We start from the raw sequence: 19,727 nt of genomic DNA on the forward strand, positions 1-19,727 counted from the left end.
GAAACATGGAGGTAAGGACATGAAGAAATGGTGACCATTTTCACTGTTGGTTGGTCTCCTGTCTCTAAGTCACATGTCTGCCTCTCCCTGTTGGGACTGATATGTAGCAATTGGGCTGTCCCCTCATGGTTGATGAAATGATTCATCTCATGGTAAACGCTAAGCTTATTCAGTCCCGAGTGACTAAAAAGGAGGCTACCGAGGGTAGTTAAGAGCCTCTCCCTCCCCCCCCCCCCCAGAGAATCACAGAATCTTAGAACATTAATGAATTTCTAGTTCAACCCTCTTATTTTACAGATTAAGAGCCTGGGACAAAAAAAAAAAAAAAAAAAAGGTCAAAAATGATTCCTAAACTTTATTGGTATCTTCCGTAGAGTTTGTGTTCATCATTCCATACGACTTTATCCCCTCTCTGTTGATGGTGGGCAAGTAGCTTTAATTATGTTTTATCCTTGTGCTATTTCTAACGCAACCAGGTAGCAGCAGGCCTGGAATTAGAACCCAGGCCTCCTGACTTCCTGTTTCATTTTGTCCTCAGGTCTAATCCTGTCAGGATTTGGGTAAACTATAAACCATGCTCTTTAGCCAGATCTTTGGATGTCCAGGAAAAGGCCGTAGAAAAGGAATATCGTCTGTAAGTCTAGAGTGGTTCACCAGCGGGACCTTTCTAGAAAGCGTTTTTGTGATCTCAGAAGTGGACACAGCAGCCCAAAGATGAACAGAAGTAGGGACTGAGGCAGATTTGGAGATTATAAACCGTTAGGTTTCATTCATGGGGTCTTTGAGGACTCAGTGGCTGTCAGATAGGGAGTCTGACTTCTTGCTCAGTGAGCATCCTTGACACCGTTCAACCCCAGTCTTTTTTTTTTTTTTTTAAGATTTATTTATTCATTCATGAGAGACCCAGAGAGAGAGGCAGAGGGAGAAGCAGGCTCCCTGTGGGGGGAGCCAGATGCATGAGTTGATCCCAGGACCCCAGCATCATGAGCTGAGTCCAAGGCAGATGCTCAACCATTGAGCCCCCCAGGTGCCCCTCAACCAGGTCTTATAGGACCTAGTGAGGGTGGAAGGACTGGCAGGCTGGAAATGCCCACTGCCTTGGAAATCCAGTCCCTTTGACAGCAAAGGTGGTATTCTTTAGGAGCTGGGGAAATCCCAGATGTGGGGCAGTCACAGCTGTGATCACCGCTTTGTGGTGCTCCAGGCTCAGAGCTGATAACACTGGCATTTCCAGCATTGTTTTCCAAACACACCAGCCACCTGGTGAAAGCCCTGGAGAAAGCCCCTCCACAGGCTGTGTTTTTTTGAGGGTCTGACCTAGTATCCCCCCATTGGGGCACTTCCTGGGCCTTCTCTCCTCAGGTCCTTGGCCCTGGGCAGCAGGGGGCTGTATAGTGATGGCTTTTGGAGCTCTCACATCCTCCGGGCCAAAACACATCAGTTGCTTTAGGTGCCCTGGGGAACTGGAGCCACCCATTGAGCCAGTGGAGGAGGAAGAAAGAATGTGGTGCCAGATAAGGCGACATGGAAGTGTGTGCAGGCAGGAAATCTGAATCCGACCCCACATCTAATGAGCCTATTCTTAGAGGCTCTTGGCAGCAAGGGAAGTCGCACGCTAATGCAAAGCAGGTTCTGAGAATAGTTGAAAACAGCTCCAGCCCCATTCCATGTTCCCTTTCGAGCCACAGAGGAAGCCTGGCACGGTGAGCTGGGCTTGCTGTTGAGACCCTTCTGGTGGATTTGCGTGAGAATGAGCAGGGCAGCGATGGCAAAATTCACAGCCTTGTGCTTTAATTCAGTGAAGTTCAGGCTGAAGGAAATTACAGGCTCATTCTTCAAATTTTCTGTGATCCAACCAGCTGTCCCGTCACATGGCCTTACTTGGCGGGGCCATGGGGAGCGATCCAGCAGAGCCGGTTTTCAGAAATGTCCAACGTTAAGGGACTGTCTTGCTAAACTCTTCCATCCAGAAGGCACCCAAGTTCAGCCAGGTGGGGATGGCACCGGGCTGGATCCGATTTGGGCTCACCAAGGCACAGCTGGGCTTTTAAGCTCCTTAGTGCTTGGTTCTGTGTGTGCCACCAGAGGTTGAAGGAAGGGAGGATTGGGAAGATAGAGGCCCACGTTGCAATAGTTTACTGTGTTTATCCAGTGAGCCTGCCCACGTCGGGTCTTGCCCTTTCTGATCATTGCCAGGGAGGCACATGTGCAGGCTGTTGTCAGCAGCCTTTCTCTGGGGTCCAGCTCACCTCGCCCTGCTTTCCATTCCTCTTGCCGGGAGCTGGGATGGCTGAAGCCCTGGTCATGCTCACGATGGTAACAGGCCACAGCGTTACTGGCTTGGCCTTCATTTGAGTCAGTGCCTGTGCTAAAACCCAGTGTGTAGACGCCCGGAGTTGCCTCTGGTGGGAGCTTCGGGCTCTAGTCTGGATAGATAGGCTTCCCAAGTGTAGATGTTCTGTTTATGTGTTAAGCTCTGGGCGAGTTGCGTAATTAACTTGGGAGACCCCTCCTTCCCTGTAGGTGTTTGTTCTAATGTCCCCTGGTCACGGAAGCCTTCCCTGGCCACCTGATGCACAACATACATCCCCTCCCCACACGTCCTCCTCCTCCTGCCTGAATGTAGCTCCACTTGAAATGTGTTCATTTATTTGTTCTTCCACTAACACATGCGCTCTATGACAGCAAGGTTGCCTGCTTTGTTTATTGTGATATCTTTAGCCCCTAGAACAGCATGGGGCCTGTCCTGTGTGTCCCCTAGGACTCTGTGGAATCAAGGCAAGACTGGAAGGAGACTTGCTGAAGCGGGTTGCTGCCAGTCTGTCCATAAAAGGGCCCCGTTCCCAGGAGAAAGCAAAGTGCCCTTTGTAGTTGCTTTCTAATTCCTAATTTCTTCGAGCAAACGTTCATCAAGCACTTGGAGCCAGCTGTGAAAGATCACAGCCCTGCTCTCCCAGGGTTCACGGACTGTGGCGGATGTAGACATTTGGATTAAATCTATTATTAAAGATACAACTCTGGTGTCAGCCCTCCTGGGTTTGTTTTTCAGACCATAGCCTTTAAATTTTTTTTTATTATTATTTATTTATGATAGTCATACAGAGAGAGAGAGAGGCAGAGACACAGGCAGAGGGAGAAGCAGGCTCCATGCACCGGAAGCCCGATGTGGGATTCGATCCCGGGTCTCCAGGATCGCGCCCTGGGCCAAAGGCAGGCGCCAAACCGCTGCGCCACCCAGGGATCCCAGACCATAGCCTTTAAAAGCCTTTCTTGAACACTCTTCTTCCCCAAAGCCAGGTTAGGTGCCATTTTTGCCATTTGCACAGCATCCCCTGCAGAGCTTGACTGTGGCCCACATGTAAAGCAGACAAGTACTGGGCAGTGTGCTTTCTGTTTCCCCTTATGAGCTCCTTAAGAGCAAGGGTTGCACCTTACTCTGCTGTTACTGAGCAGAGCATCTGACATCATATAGAATATTCAGTAAGTAGCGGGTATCCTTGTTTGTGTGTGTGTGTGTGTGTGTGTGTGTGTGTGTGTGTGTGTGTGTTTAAGATTTTATTTATTTATTCATGAGAGACACACAGAGAGAAGCAGAGACACAGGAAGAGGAAGAAGCAGGCTCCATGTAGGGAGCCCGATGTGGGACTCAATCCCAGGACTCTGGGATCAAGCCCTGAGCCAAAGGCAGATGCCCAACCCCTGAGCCACCCAGGTACCCCGTATCCTTGTGATTGCCACTGTCACTCTGTGCATTCAGTAAGCAACACTTATATATCTGTGTATCTGTATAATCACATTTAAAATATTCTGAGGGGATGCTTGGGTGGCTCAGTTGGTTAAGCATCTGCCTTTGTCTCAGGTCATGGTCTCAGAGTCCTGGATTGAGCCTGACACTGGGCTCCCTGCTCAGCGGGGAGTCTGCTTCTCCCTCTCCCTCTGTACTCTCTCTTTCTCAAATAAGTAAAATCTTAAAAAATATTCTGAAGATATAAAGCTTAGAAACAGTTTTATATTGTTCTATGATACAACATGTCATCTACAATATTCCCCATTTCGGGCTCCCCTTGTGTTCTGGTGATGATCTAGACTGGCGTGGAATCTTTACCAAGAGCTCCTAGGGGACTTTGTGTTCCTGAATGCAGGCTGGGGTCCTGGTGTACTTTGCGAATCATTCTCTGCGTGCGGATGTCAAGAACTGCTACAAGCCTGGGGCATTTGTTTAATTTCAAGGGGGCTGAGGAAGTCGCAGGAATCCTCTTAATAAACACATGTGGGTTCATGGCATTTTGACGCTGCCACTTTGATGTGGCTGTTTTGACTCAGGGTTTCAGAGACATTTTGTTATGGCCTGAAAAACAAACCAAGAATCATGTGTCACAGGCCCGTAAGCACACTGCTGGACCGAGTGTCTGCGTTACCCTGGTATCTGGGTGTTTTCACTTTGACACGGCTGTTTTGATGCCCGACACTTGCATTATATCCTAGGGAACTTGCCCGAACGTTTGGGATCAATACTTGTTAGTCTCACTTCAATACCAACCATGTGCCTGAGTCTGACTTCAGTGGCAAAAGGGCTTCGACTGAAGCAGAAGGCGGGGGTGGCAATCTCAAGGGGAGGCAGAGCGATGCCCAAGGCTCGCTAACGGATCCATTCTCCATTTCCGAGACACACGTGGCCTCCCTTCTTTTCTGGCCATTTCTCAGTTTAGAGCTTCAGATGACTGACAGACATGTTTAAAAATATCAAAAGATCCCAAATGGAAACATTGAAAATATGGTCTATCCATGCGAGAAAAGATCGTTTTGATCATCTTCCCCTGCGTGTCATCAAAAGAGCCTTTCTGCCTGTTTCGCTTGGTGATTAGAGGAAGCGATGTTTGTTGCTTGCTGACCAGATTGGCCCTCATCTGCCTGCTGCCAGCAGTCATGCCCTACTTTCTGTTTTAGACAGGCTGAGTGATCGTTAGTGCACACATGTCAGCTAGTCAGAGGTTGTCGCAAAGCGAACACGATGAGTAGATAATTAGGCCGCTAAGGGGAGACCAAGATGCTTATATTTTCACTAATATTTTCAGTTGGGTATTCTAACCAGACCATGAAACATCATTCCTAATTTCAAAGCATTTTGGGAGCAAATATATTAAGCAGGCTGCTCTAACAAAGTGAGGAGTTGTGTTTGGGTCCCTGGTCTTAAACTGAGACTCTGGAAGCTAAGCTTGGGGTCCTGTTGAAATGGTGGTTAAAATCTGTAGGTCCACTGACTTACATGTCACCCTTATCACAAACTCAATGAATGCTTACTTGGTGTGTGTCTCCATGCTCCCTGGATAAAGGTGCCACCTGCACCAGGTGTCATGATGGCCCCTAACATACACAATCACATTTAATTTCCACAAGGTCGGCATCAAGGCCTTTTTTCTACAGCTAGCCAGTGATGGAGGCATGATTTGAATCTCAGGCTCCCTATTTCCAAAACCTAAACTATTTCCATTATAACCAGTGATTCCAAACCACTGATCTGCAAATGGACATTGGCTCCAAAAGAAGGCTTTTCCAATCTGTGGAGAGAATGTCTGGGTAAGGCTAACACCCTCCCACCTTAGAAGGCATTGCCATTTATTCAGAGTCTGTGACCTGTCTTTCTAGGGGTTAAAGACAGCTAAAAAATTTGTAATCACATGATGGTGATTGTAAATGGCAGCTAACAAAAAAGTATCTTAAGTTGTCAAAGTACAAAAAAAAAGAAAAAAAGAAAAAGAAAAAAGGCCTCTCTATGCCAATCTCCAAGCTTAAATTTGAAATTTTGTTGGCCTGGTAAATGATAAAGCTGGAAAAGGGGGGTAGTGTGTACTTATTACCCCAACAAGGATTCCCCTGCAGACTCTCACCATGGGGTTTATCTGGAAAAGGGCTGGGCTGCACTGAGGGGTGAAGGTGGTCATGTGCCTGTTTTTAAAAATTTTTTTAAATTTTTTATTTTTTTATTTTTTGGTCATGTGCCTCTTAAAGCCACATTTCGTTGACCCTGAGTAGCATAACTCGGGCAGCTTAGCAGAGTCCTGATTGTGCAAATGACCTTTTAAAAACCACAATTAAAAAAAAACTACATAGACCATCCTTTCCGAAAGAGAGGCATAATTTGGAATACCAACATCTATGACTTTTCCATGATCAGGATGAGTAAGCCTTGAGCTCAGAGGCATTTTAATGTAGCATGACTTAGATCATGACTCTTCTGACCTTCGATCATTCAGAACTCACCTTTTTGCCATTGACACAAGAATGAAAGAGCTCGGGTTTTGGAGGCAGACATATCTGGGTTTATAGCTCCATTTCTTGTAGCCTTATGACCCTGAGCAAGTTACTTTCTGGGAAACAGAGCAGGGATTCTTGCCTCTCAGAGTTACCATGGTGGGCAATTCTTGGAAAAACCTCACCACTGCTTGTGGTATGCTCGCTTGCTTTTTCTTTCTTTCTTTCTTTCTTTCTTTCTTTCTTTCTTTCTTTCTTTCTTATTTATTTAAGACAGAGAGTGTGAGCAAGAGTGGGGAGGGGCAGAGAGAGAGGAAGAAGCAGACTCCCAACTGAGCAGGGAGCCTGACGTGGGGCTCGATTCCAGGACCCTGAGATCATGACCTGAGCCGAAAGCAGATGCTTAAGCAACTGAGCCATCCAGGCCCCCACACCTTTTCTTTACTGTGACAATCCAAGATGGTAGGGATAGAAGCGCCAGACATATAAACTGGTGCTCAGAGTCCCCTGATTTGCTCGGGTTTTTATTTCCTGCCTGTGGTTCCCAATACCCCACTATGCCTGGGGAGGCCTGTTTCACCCGCTATTACCTGAGCACCTCAGACTATGTATGGGAGTCACCCCGCAGCCTCTAACCGTGACATCTGCTTCTTTTGTAGTGCCAACAACATGCCCAAGCAGGTGGAAGTACGAATGCACGACAGCCATCTCAGCTCAGAGGAGCCGAAGCACCGACATCTAGGCCTGCGTCTGTGTGACAAGCTGGGGAAGAACCTCCTGCTCACGTTGACTGTGTTCGGTAGGTGACAGATGCCACCCCTCTTCTCTGGCTCTCTCGTGGCTCTGTGGGGAAGCTGGGTCCCACAGCCAGCCTTCTCCCTGTAAAGGAAGCCTTATGTCCTACTTTGGGCCTCCTTTGCCCAGGCATGGCTGCCTTGATGACATAATCTTCCCCTTACCTGCCCTAGCCATTTGTTCTCTTCCTTGGGATTCTAATCATTCTTACAACTTCTTGTGAGTGTGTTAGTACACAGAATCCCAGGCCCTACACATAGAGACTTCAGGTCATCTACAGTGAGGCCTTGGGATCTACATCTTAACAAACCTTCTAGGTGATTCCTAAACAGATGGTCAGCATACCACATTTAGAGGAATACCTGCCTGAAGATAAAGGGAGCAGGTGCTGAAAACCCCACTAAGAGGGCTCCTGAGGTCTAGCCTACAAACACCTCATTACCTTAGATTAGCTTGGCACATTAGCTAATGAGGTCAGGGTGGAAGAGGCTTGTCCAGAAGCCTTGATCTGCTCTGGCTCTATCTCAGAAGTCTGATTCCCCCACTTCAGACCTCACCCAGGCTATGGTTATGCTTTTGTGGGACTGTTGACACAATCTTGGTCTTGGAAAAAAACAAAAAAACAAAAAAACAATCTTGGTCTTGGGTTTTCGACCAGGGTTTATTGAAAATGGGGCAAATTTCAGTGTGTTGTAATGACAACCACACCATTTCCTCTCTTGATCCCTCTGTATTCTTCAGCTCTCTCTTAGGCTACACATAGAAGCAGTGAACAACTCATCACCTCCAACCCTTTCCCCATTCAGCTCCATGGATTCTCCCAAAGGAAAAAGTCAGCCACTTTGATGTCAGTGGACTAGGGTTAGAACTGGGCACTGACCACAGCTCAGTTCATTAATGAAAGAAGATAGAGGTGTAGTAGGGCTTTCCAAAGGTTGTCCTCCACATAAATTTCACTCATCATAGGTTGTCAAGAAGTATGTTTTTCACCTATAGAAGTAAAAAAAGATCAGGCTTTTGGCCGCAGTGCTCCCTTCACATCCCTGGAGTTAATACCGTAGCTCATGGGGACCTAGGAACTTCCTCCCTCCCTCTCAGCCAGGGTGCTATGACCTGGTTTGTGGTTTCTACAAGCATCTTTTATGTCTGCAGCCTGTTTGCAGAGATCCAGTTTGTCCTGTGGAATCCCCGAGTATGCAAAGTGAAAGGCTCCTGCCAGCAACTCTGCCCAGATTGTTTCCTCCCAAATTATATACTTTTAGAGACGCCCCCTAATCTTGCGTAAAATCAGCAAGTCTAAAGATTATGTAAGAGAACGTAGAAGTCAAGGACAAAACTTCTTGAGAATGAGCCATGGGGAAATCTTTGGGAGCCAAAGAAAATAGAAGGAAAAAGAAAACTCACACCAGCTTGGTAAATCAAATGTTCCTTTCATCTGGTATGTAGTTAGAAAAGGAAGAAATATATTAAGAACTGTGCCACTGGCCAGGCCTAGGATTGGGCAGAAGGGAGCAATATCTGACACTATGGATTATTTCTGCTGACAATCTCTGCCAGTACAAGTGGACAGTATCCTTAAAGAAGTTAATAAAAAAAAAAAAAAAAAAAAAAAAGAAGTTAGTCAAGTCACCATATATCCTCCTTCTCTTAAAGCCTTGCTTGAGAAGGCTCTCCTTGACCCTCCCAGTGCTGCTTTTTAGAATAGTTGGAGGTACACAATATTCTCTCACTAGTCATTAAAATCAACTTTACTTATCTAGTGGTATTTTTGTTACATGCTACTCATCCTCCAATAATGGAGAGCTATGAGAAAGGTCAACGTCCCTGAATCCCTAGAGCCATTCATTTGAGTAAAGTTAAACATAAATTCAGATGTTTCCCCCTCCCCCTTCTAGGTGTCATCCTGGGGGCAGTATGTGGAGGGCTTCTTCGCTTGGCATCTCCTCTCCACCCCGATGTGGTCATGTTGATAGCCTTCCCGGGGGATATACTCATGAGGATGCTAAAAATGCTCATTCTCCCTCTCATCATCTCCAGCTTAATCACAGGTAAGACCATATCTCTGGAGCCTGGCCACAGTGGATCGTACTCCTGCTCTGGCTTGTGGATTGACCATCGAATCTCAATTTGGTTGAATGAATGAACATGTCATTTTATTTCAGAACCTTGGTTTTCCTGTCTCTGAAATTGGGATTATCAATGCTAAAAATGTTTGGCATCTATTGGGCAATCCAGGCATCTGTCAGTCTAGCAATAAAAGATGAAACAGCCACATGTTAAAAGTGATGATGATAGTGATTTTAATTTTGAAGTATACTTGTCTCATTTTCCAAATTATGCTTTGTTCAGATACTGACGAATAAAAGCAACCAATAGAAAAGGAAATTTTCTCTTGACTATTTAACTGAGTGTAGAGGGAAGTGGGTATTAAAATAAACACTAGGAATAATGGGGATCCCTGGGTGGCTCAGCGGTTTAGTGCCTACCTTTGGCCCAGGGCGCGATCCTGGAGTCCCGGGATCGAGTCCCGTGTTGGGCTCCTGGCATGGAGCCTGCTTCTCCTTCTGCCTGTGTCTCTGCCTCTCTCTCTCTCTCTCTGTCTATCATGAATAAATAAATAAAATCTTTTAAAAAAATACTAGGAATAAAACCTTTGAGGTTTTTGGAAGAAAAGCACTCTTAATATATAGATCATGTTAACTTGTTTTGGGCTGAAAGGATTGTTTTATTTGTAAGAATTTGTTTGCTTATACTGTGGGCTTATACTGGCAGTTTTCCCCTTACCAAATAATATTGCTCAAATAGGGTATAAATTGATGTAGTTTAGAGACTGAGCTCTGAGTTAAGGATGAAAGCTAGGCTTTGATTGATATTTGGGTGCCACCTGGGTGACCTTGAGAAAGCTGTCCCTCTGGACTATCCACCTTACGAAGCAAGTGAGGCTTTAGAAATACCAAGAGATTCAGCTGCTAAGCCAGATTGTTACAGAATCTGATTTCTGGTCTACCAGTGAGCCTGGTAAATGCAAGGTCTCATCATTCAGCCCCAGACTGAGTGACACTGTGTTTTCACCTTAAAGGTTCCTTTGCAAACCAGAGAAAAATTTTCCATGCCCATTGAACAGGCCATAGGCTGGGCAGCCTGGCAAGGAAACTGAGCATCTGTTGGCCAGAATCTGACTTTAGGTTATAAAGAGAAGTGTGGCTCATATATGGGTCAGCTTAATTCAGAAGTTTACACCAATGACTTCCTCCCCCACAGCAAGGGCTACAATCTTTCTGTCTAGTAAAAGCAGAAACTGAAACCAGGAAGTAGAAAAATTGAAGAAACAACTGGGAAAAAACCCAGTGAAGGCAGGAGTTTTTGTGACTTGGCTTGGAATTTCCTCTAATGATCACAGGACCTCCCACAGTATAGACAAAGCACCCACCTTTATGCTCTTTAATCCCTGCTCTACGTTGGAAAATGTGGGTCTCCATCATGCTTCACCTCGGAGGAGTGAGGTCTGTGCTAGATCACTATGCTTGACTCTTGAGATCAATCACCAGGGCTACCAGCTTTTGATTTTTTTAAGTGAGAACCTTAAAAAAAAAAAAAGCACAGCATGTACTAGCATCACTTCATAAAGAAAGGATATCTTAATACCAAATAAATGGGAACGGCATCATCTCAGAATTAAAAATGGAATATATTCAACTTTAACTCACTCTTCCAGACTGATGAAAAGTAGTCACCGATCAGTTTATAAACTCTGAACTAGAGATCTTCAACTCTCCCAGTTCTCCAGAATCTCAAAAATGTCCTTGGAGAATAGAACTGTAAATTCTAGGATTGAAATATTCAGTAGGAGGAGGTTTAATCAACCATTAAGGCATTTGAGTACTACAGAGGCAGGTTATGGGTATGCAGGGGTGGGCAGTTAACAGAGACATCACAGGATTGAGCCTCTGCTGTCTTTTCAACACAGGGTTGTCGGGCCTGGATGCTAAAGCCAGTGGGCGCTTAGGCACAAGAGCCATGGTGTATTACATGTCCACAACCATCATTGCCGCGGTGTTGGGGGTCATCCTGGTCTTGGCTATCCACCCAGGGAACCCCAAACTCAAGAAGCAGCTGGGACCTGGGAAGAAGAATGATGAAGTGTCCAGCCTGGACGCCTTCCTGGATCTTATTCGAAATCTCTTTCCTGAAAACCTGGTCCAAGCCTGTTTTCAACAGGTAACCTGAAGTTCTAATGCTCTTGTTCCTCCAGCCTCCTAAATTATCAAGATAATAACTTGGAGAGTGTTTCAGTGTACCAGCTCTGGGGAGCAGTTTTCTTATATTTAATTATCTCTGTTTAGAGGTTGTATGGGATGATTTGGAGCAGGATTTTGGGATTAAAATTGTGTTTTGTTGTTTTGTTGTTATTAACCTTCCTTTTTCTTCCAGCTCACTTCACATCTCTTTGCTCTGGGATGCCCCATCTTGCCCTTTTTTTTCCCCCGTTACCTCTTCCCTTGTTTTTGATTCCCCTCGGTGTGCTGTCCAAGGGCATATTTTTATCACTTTTGCCCACAACCCTCTAGAGTACTCAGTGAGTCTCAGGGTGGGTAGTGTAGCAAAATCACATGGGGTGGATTTAAAAAATCCACATGCCCTACAGACTCAGAATCTCTAGTGTGTGCCCAAGGGCTGGGTGTTTTTCAAATTGTGGAAGTAATCCACGAGGGTTGTAAAAAGCTTAAACAGTGTAGATTCACCTACAGTCAAGTCCTTACTTCCCTAGAACTACTCATGTTGGGAATTTTGTTTTCTTCCATATATATATATATATATATATATATATATATATATATATTATGCAGCGTGCATGATCCTTTTTTAACGATTTATTTATTTGTTTTTGCACGCATGAGCAAAAAAGAGAGAGCGAGCAAGCGAGCAAGGGGAGGGTTAGAGGGAGAGAGAGACCCCAGCAGACTCTGTGCTCAGTTCAAAGTCCGACATGGGGCTCAATCTCAGGACCCTGGAATGATGACCTGAGCTGAAACCAAGTGTTGGATGCCCAACTGACTGCCCTGCATGTATGCATAAGCTTTTAAAAAAAAAAGTTCCCCCCAGGGGGTATTGCATTATACGTACTGTGTTGCACTTGTTCTGTTTTGTTTTTTAAACGGGGCTTAGCATCATCCCTCTCTCTTTTCATGATTGTGTAGTATTTCTAAATAATAAATTCTTGGATGCTAGTGTCTTGCCAAAGAGTTTTATATCTCAGATTTGCTGGATGTTGCAGAATGACTCTACAAGAGTGTGTAGTAGTGTATACTCCTACCAGCTGCATAAAGGCAGATCAATTTTTTAGAAACGTAGAATTTTTAAAAATGGATGATTCTGCTGAGTGGAACCCCTGAGAGAGCTTCCGAAGCCCCACTCACCAGCCTGTTGTCTAGCCCCAAACTCAGGTTAGGTTAGAATACACTCCAGTTCCCATTAGCCCTGGTAAGAAGTCAACTAGAACCAAAGAACCTCCTCCAGCCATTTTCAGGGAATCACAGAAGAATGAACTTAGGAAACAGGCCGCCTGGAGGAAAAGTTTGCATTCCCAGCTGCCCTCAAAATGCTGTTGCCAACCACTGCTGAGCCCAGATTGCTCTGGGTTGGGATGTGTTCTCTGATTTCCAGTACCACTTTGGTGGCACGTACAGCATGGAGCTATGCTAAAGAAAAGCATTTCATGGGCAAAGATGTGTATGTACGCACGATGGACTATTCCTCAGCCATTAGAAACAATGAAATCTTGCCATTTGCAACAACAGGGATCGACCCAGAGGGTATGAGGCTAAGTGAAATAAGTCAGTCAGAGAAAGGCAAATACTGTATGATCTCACTCAAATGTGCAATGTGAGTAAAAAACTAGACAAATGACTCAACAAATAAGCAAACAAGCAAAAAGCGGAAGCAGACTTATAAATACAGAGAACAAACCGATGGTTGTCGGAAGGAGGTGGGCAATGGGCAAAATGGGTGCAGGGGACTGAGAGCTACAGGCTTCCAGTTATGGAGTGAGCAAGTCATGGGGCGCAGCCTAGGGAAGATAGTCAACGATGCTGTGATCGTGTCGTGTGGTGACAGATGGCAGCTTCCCTTGTGGCGAGCAGGGAGTAATGTAGAGACTTGTCAAATCACTACGGTGTACACCTGAAACTACTGTAACATTGTGTGTCAACTGTGCTTCAATAAAAAATAAAACTGAAGTTTAAAAAAAAAAAACAGTAAAGAGCAGAAGGGAAAAAAGGCTCCATTAAAAAATAATACTGATAATAATAAAAATAAAAGAAACCATTTGAGCCAGGGGAGGCTGGCCGGGGGGCTGAAGAACAGCAGGCCAGGGAGGGGTGCTCCCTGGCGCTCCCTCTGTAGAATGTGCTCGCTCCACTGCCAACCCACTTAGGAAGATGAATTTGCTGCTTTGGGGAGACAGACACAATTGGGTGCCAAGTCTATTGTCAGCATTTTGAAAAGAGCACTCTGGAACGGGGTGTAGGGGTAGCATGAGAGGTGAGGGGGGAGGCGTAGGCCTCCTCCTTGGGCCCTGTCATGACCGAGCTCCATGCAAGGAGACCCCCCTCCGATCGTCGTCAGCAAGGCAGGCCCGAAGCAAGCAGACCCTTGGAGTTGTAGCTCTGCTGTGGGGTGAGCTTTTGCAGTGCTCGCCATGCTCACACTCCGTGACCTGTCTGGCCAATGGGCCGACTCAGCATGGTGCTGCCCCTGGCAGGGGTGCTGTGTGCACTGGGAACAGAGGGCTGAACCTTCCCTGCCCCACCGCCACCCCCACCCTGGACTCACCCCTCCACTGGCCACAAGCCTGTGAGGAATCAACCCTTCGGCCCCCAGCTCGGCCCAGGGTCACTCTCCCTTTGAGTTAGGACAGTCAGAGGAAAAGTTGTATTGGATCTTTTTCTTAAAAAAAGAAAAAAAAAAGATTTATTTGCTTTAAAGAGAAAGATAGAGCAGGTGAGCGCAAGCGAGGAGGGCAGAAGGAGAGGGAGAGAGAACCTCAAGCAGAGGCTGCATGGAGTGTGGAGACCAACCCAGGGCTCCAACTCTCGACCCTGAGATCAGGACCAGAGCCGAAACCAAGAGTGGGATGCTCAACTGACCACAGCACCCAGGTGCTCTTGTGTGCACTCTTTTATTTGCCTCATGGCAAGCCCTCGGATGCCTTACGCTGGACTTCAGGCAGCCCGAGGAAAGAGGTCTTAAACTGGCAGCCATCCATGGGCTCACGGGGCCCCTGAGGAGGGCTCAGGGCGCGGGAGTCATTGGACAGCGGCGTCACTCTACCAGAGGGAAAGGGGGCCTGGGAGGGGCCCTCTGTGCCCTGGGGAAACAGCTGGAAGGGACTACAGAAAGCCCATCTTGGGTGTGGGGTCTTTCCAGCCAGAGTTAGACACCGAGATGGAAAGCTGCATGGCCCCGGAGCAGAGGCGGCCTTCCCCAAGGGCCCAGCCAGGGGGGCTTCCAGGTGAGCCAGGGGGGTAAGGTGTGGCCTCATCCCACGCAGTCAAGCCCAGGGAGAGGGAGCACCTGGGTCATCTCTTCCGGGGAATCCAGCAACCTGTGTTTGCTCACCCGTCCGATATTTGTGAGCACCTCCCGGGTGCTAGGCTCCCACGGTGCACAGGATGCCGCAGGCAGTGAGACCTCGAGGTCCCTGCTCATTGGAACCTGCTTACATTCGGGCGTTGGGGGTCACAGACCAGCACAAGCATCAGGTAAATACACAAGCTAGTTAAAAATTCAGTGCGCTCGGAGGGCTGGAGGCAGGGTGGGGGGCTCTGCAGTAACTGGGAGACCTCGGAGCTGAAACAGTCAAGGACCCCACCGAGGCGCCGAGGGCTGGGGGTGGAGCCTGCTGAGGGCTGGGGCGGAGCCTGCTGAGGACTAGGGGCGGGGCCTGCTGAGGATGGGGTGGAGCCTGCTGAGGATGGGGGCGGAGCCTGCCAATGATGGGGGTGGAGCCTGTTGCCTACAGAACTGAGGTGCTGTTCGGAGAGGCCAAGAAAGGCCAGTGTGGGAGGTGGAGTGAGCCAGGGAGGCAAGGCCCAGCTCAGGCAAAGCCCAGCTCAGGCAGGACCTGGTAGGCCAGGGTCAGACTTGGGTACCTCTTTTAAGAGAGTTTTAGGCAGACAACTGTTTTTCTACTTTTAAGAAATTAACCTGGCAGTTCTGAATGTAGGCAGAGCTCTGGGTAGCTAGACTTCCCTGGTGTTGGCAGGTAGACTAGATGGGGGGTGGGAACGTCAGTGAGCAGACTTTTGCAGGTATTAGGGCGAGAGACCCTGGTGGCTTGGGCTCAGGTAGACTGGAGCTGGCACCCAGATGGAGTTGTCCAACCCAAATAGGCTTGGATCAAGAACTCAGGCAGAAATTAAGCCTGTGTTCCATCCAGTATCCCTGTCAACTTGCCTGCAACTTAAGCCACTGCCCCGTGCTGTTTGGAAGCTGATTTTGGAGTCAAACATACCTCATTTTGCATCCTGCTTCAGCAACTAGCTAGTTTCTGCCCTGCAATTAGTTAGCCCTGTGAGTCTTGAGGGGCTACTATTGACATAAAAGATAATAGATGTCAAACATGAAGCACCTGGCTGCCCACCTGATCCTGAGAGCCATCATTTATTTACAACCATGGCCATTAGTCTTTTGAACTCAAGCCTTGGCTTCTTTAGCATTCCCAGGAAGGTCTACAGTTGGCTTCTGGTCCTCCCATTTCTCCTGGGAGCCTGACTCTTTGCTCACAGAAGCTCCCCTTCTGGTTGTTCCTGCGTTCTCTCTTCATGCCAACGTTGCCCAGACCACGGGGCCCACGAGCTTCCTGTTCTCCCCTTGCACACTCAGCCTGAGCATCTTCCCTCACTGCACAAGTATAGGTGGTCAGGCCAGAACAGGGCGCATCCTGCTCCACTCCCATCCCACTCCGGGTAGCTGGTCAGTTTGGCATTGCTCAGTGTTAGGCCCAGCCACAGTGGATTGGATCCATGTAGCATAGGGAGTGGGAGAACTCAGTGGTGGTCAGGCCCTCGGAGTTCAAGTCCCAGCTCTGCTAAGAGCTCTATGTTGTCTGACAAGTCACTTGAGTTCTCCATGCCTCCTCTTCCATATCTATTTAGGGTTCAGCCATCTGTTGCCTACTATATACCAGCACTGACATTCTAGGATTCTGCATGAGTTCTATTTTAATGCCCTTGGAGGTATTGTTTCCCTGGGCTCGGATGTGAATCTTCATAGCACTCTCCAGGGTGCCTGGCACCTTTAAAAATAGAATGGATGTCACAGATGTCGAGGAATAGCATGAGAGGTTCTCAGGTGGCCATTTGCACAGAGATGCCTGGGAAACATTGAGCAAGGCTTGGCATCACTGCCAAGAAAGAGTGGGTGTCTTCCCTCCTTACATTTTGATCTGAAATATAAGCCAACATCCCTGTCATGGCAGCTGCTGGCAACTAGTCCATGTGGTGACCAGATGAAGATGTTCAGCAGAACATGGCTCTGGAAGGAGTCCAAATGAGAATCGATCTGTAAAGACTCTGCAGACAGGTACCAGGCAGGAGGAAGCAAAACAGGTAGACCATGCTCACCTGATCCCTGCCAAGACTCTCGCTCTCCTACTCTTGACCACTTCCAGGGCCCCTCCCAAGGGGCAAGAATGGTCATCCAAAGGGATTCACAATTATGAAGAGCATCCATGTTGGATGATGGGTGTTGTCTCTAAGATGCAGGGCTACAGTCATGGGAATATAAGAAGTAGACATCTGTCCTCCAACTTGAAGTTTGTCCCATTACCAGATCACACTACATTACAAATGACTGTTATAAATCCTATAGTTATCATGTGATGAGGATAACTGTTTCCCACTGTATTTGTGTAATAAAACACTACTCTATAAATTTTGCAACCTCATTTTGACATTCCTTAATTATTTTTTTAACATATTGGGAACTTTAAAAATGTGTAAGTGGGGATCCCTGGGTGGCGCAGCGGTTTAGTGCCTGCCTTTGGCCCAGGGCGCAAACCTGGAGACCCGGGATCGAATCCCACATCGGGCTCCTGGTGCATGGAGCCTGCTTCTCCCTCTGCCTGTGTCTCTGCCTCTCTCTCTCTCTCTCTCTCTCTCTCTGACTATCATAAATAAATAAAAATTTAAAAAAATGTGTAAGTGGCTAGGCTTTTGGTGACCAAACCTCTCATATTTGTGTTTTCCCCCACTCCGTTAGATTCAAACGGTGACCAAGAAAGTCCTGGTGGCTCCTCCATCAGATGAGGACAGCAATGCCACCAACGCTGTCATCTCCTTATTGAACGAGACTGTGACGGAGGCCCCTGAAGAAGTGAAGGTGGTTATCAAGAAGGGCCTGGAGTTCAAGGATGGCATGAATGTCTTAGGTAGGCAACCTGGTATTCCTGTCGGCGGGGAGACAATGGCCAGCCTGTCCTGCTTCTCGGCTCCTTGGCAGCCCTCCCTCCCTTCTCAGAAGACCAGTCGCTCTGCTGTTCTGTGGGTGGAGCAGGAGGCTCTCTCTGGAGAGCAATTTGAGGATGACAGAGGTCGATAGTTGAGAGATTAAGGAAGAAGGACAGGGGCAAGCAGAACCACGAGAGGACATGGCTACTAGGGGTCGGTTATGGGAAAAGAGAGGGGACTAACATTCATTGGACACATTCCCTGACTCCACGTGGTATTGGCAAGTCACTTTCTCTGTCCATTTCATGAAGTTACACATCCAATTTTTTCGTATTTGAAGCTTTTTTTTTTCTTTTGAGCTGCCCTTGTGTGTTAGTGTCATGCTAGACTCAGGGGCACCCCACTCTGGCTTTCTTAGTCTTTAAACAAATACGATACGATCAGGATTCTAAAGTGTTGGTGTTGGTACTAAAAGGAGCTTATCAAAGGGGATCATCTTATTTAACTTTCTGGGATTACAGTGAGCCCCTTCCCCTAGCCTGGAGCTTTCCTGGCATGCCTTGCCTTTGGTTCTTTGCCTCTGCAGATAGACAGACCAGGTTTGGATCCCTGATGGACCACTCACTGGTGGCCTGCCCATGGCCGTGTTGCTCCACTTCTCAAGCTTCACTTGTAAAGTGGGGATGAGATTGTATTTCTCTTATAGATGCTTACGAGTATTAAATGAGATTGCACCCGTGGAGGGAGCACAGTAGCATATGCTATGTGCTGTATTCATGTGAGCTACTATCATTATCCAAGGTGTATGGAGAGCTGAGGAGCTCAATAAGGAAGCACCCCGCAGAGGATGAAGATGCCCATCATGTGGGTGACTCCCGTTTGCTCAGTTTACTCCCCATCCACCCCTGGGGCTACTCCCCACTGTACCCCGCACCTACTGTTAGAATGGTGTCCCCTACACAAGAAAAAGGGATATTTGGCCCTAAGCTGGGAGGAATGGGGAAGCTGGGCAGAAGAAGTAGATTGATCCACACAAGCAAAATTTCAAAGGATTTGAGCAAGAGCTGGCTAGAAGCGGATTGGCTCAGTGGTCCTACCATTTTGCCATCTAGGAGATCAAATGCTCCTGTCTCCTTAGTAGGGTTGTTGGATAAAGTTCTGGATGCCAACTTAAGTGTGAATTTCAGATGAACAACAATTCCAAATATTGCATGGTACATACCCATGGGACATACCAAAATAAAATATACTCATTATTTATCTGAAATTCACATTTTAACTGGGTATCCTGTTTCTTTGTTCTAAATTTCACAACCTTATACCTCACTTACCCAAAATGGTTGAGAGAAAGAGGTAGAGAAGAAGGATTTTCCAGGCACTGAAAAGCAGAAGCTTCAGTAAGGGATCTTCTTCATTTGGCCTGGTGGGAAATGGGTTGAGTAAGTGAGAGCATGGGAGGAGATAGGCTGACTGGTTTGACAGTAATAGAAGATCAATAAATATTGTTGACTGTCAGTATGGGGTGACAGGAGGAAGGAGAGAAGACACAGTGGGTGAGTTCCTCTGAGGAGAGCTTGCAAATATCCTCGGTTTCTACCCCTGATCTAGCCCTTCTCGCCCACTGCACAGATATGCATGAGGCTTTGGGACCTTCCCAACCACGCTCTGTCCCCGAAGCCCCATGGTCAAAGTGACCCCACAGTCTTCTACATACTCTAGAGGAGGTTAAGGCCATGAGTAATGAGACCAAAGCTTTGGGGTGAATCATTTAGAAGGCTTTCATGGTCGTTTCCAGATTCTCGGTGGATTCTGGGAAGTCATGTTGACCTTGGGCTGCCCTGACTGGGGGTTTCAACACAACTCACTAACTTCTCAGCCCCAGTGACCAAGTCCAAGAGGGCTTTGTTCAAGTGAAACACCCCAGTTCCAGTAAGTGAGTTTAGTGAGGTGGTGTTTACAGAGGGAAATGACATGGAAGTTGGACACGGGTATGCAGCTGCAGGGTGAGCTCTAGAAAGCCAAGGGAAGTTAGACTGTTGAGAAACTTCCCATGTACAAATCATGGCTAAAACAAGATTCTTCCCTTGGTCTTCTAAGGGTGGAGAAGGTGGCTTTTTCCCCCCTTTTTGGGGGCTTTGGAAAGTCCCAAAGATCAGGCATTGCAGTAAGTGAAGACAAAACCCTGGCTCTGGCCTCCCTCTTCTTGAAGTACTCAGTGCTCTCCCCAAAAAC

The 19,727-nt window shown here is 47.2% G+C and overlaps 1 protein-coding gene across 11 annotated transcripts in view; it reads left to right on the plus strand.

Moving 5' to 3' along the window:
* SLC1A2 (solute carrier family 1 member 2) overlaps nucleotides 1-19,727 on the plus strand; it is a 152,158-nt gene that overhangs the window by 85,292 nt on the left and 47,139 nt on the right. For all 11 annotated transcript variants that reach the window (XM_041773751.1, XM_041773753.1, XM_041773750.1 and 8 more), the window contains 4 exons: nucleotides 6,912-7,051; nucleotides 8,943-9,095; nucleotides 11,015-11,265; nucleotides 17,308-17,476. In XM_041773751.1, coding sequence (XP_041629685.1) covers nucleotides 6,912-7,051; nucleotides 8,943-9,095; nucleotides 11,015-11,265; nucleotides 17,308-17,476 — 713 coding nt within the window. The remainder of the gene's footprint in view (nucleotides 1-6,911; nucleotides 7,052-8,942; nucleotides 9,096-11,014; nucleotides 11,266-17,307; nucleotides 17,477-19,727) is intronic.

The sequence above is a fragment of the Vulpes lagopus genome, chromosome 11 (assembly GCF_018345385.1).
Source record: "Vulpes lagopus strain Blue_001 chromosome 11, ASM1834538v1, whole genome shotgun sequence".
NCBI classification, from domain to species: Eukaryota; Metazoa; Chordata; class Mammalia; order Carnivora; family Canidae; genus Vulpes; species Vulpes lagopus.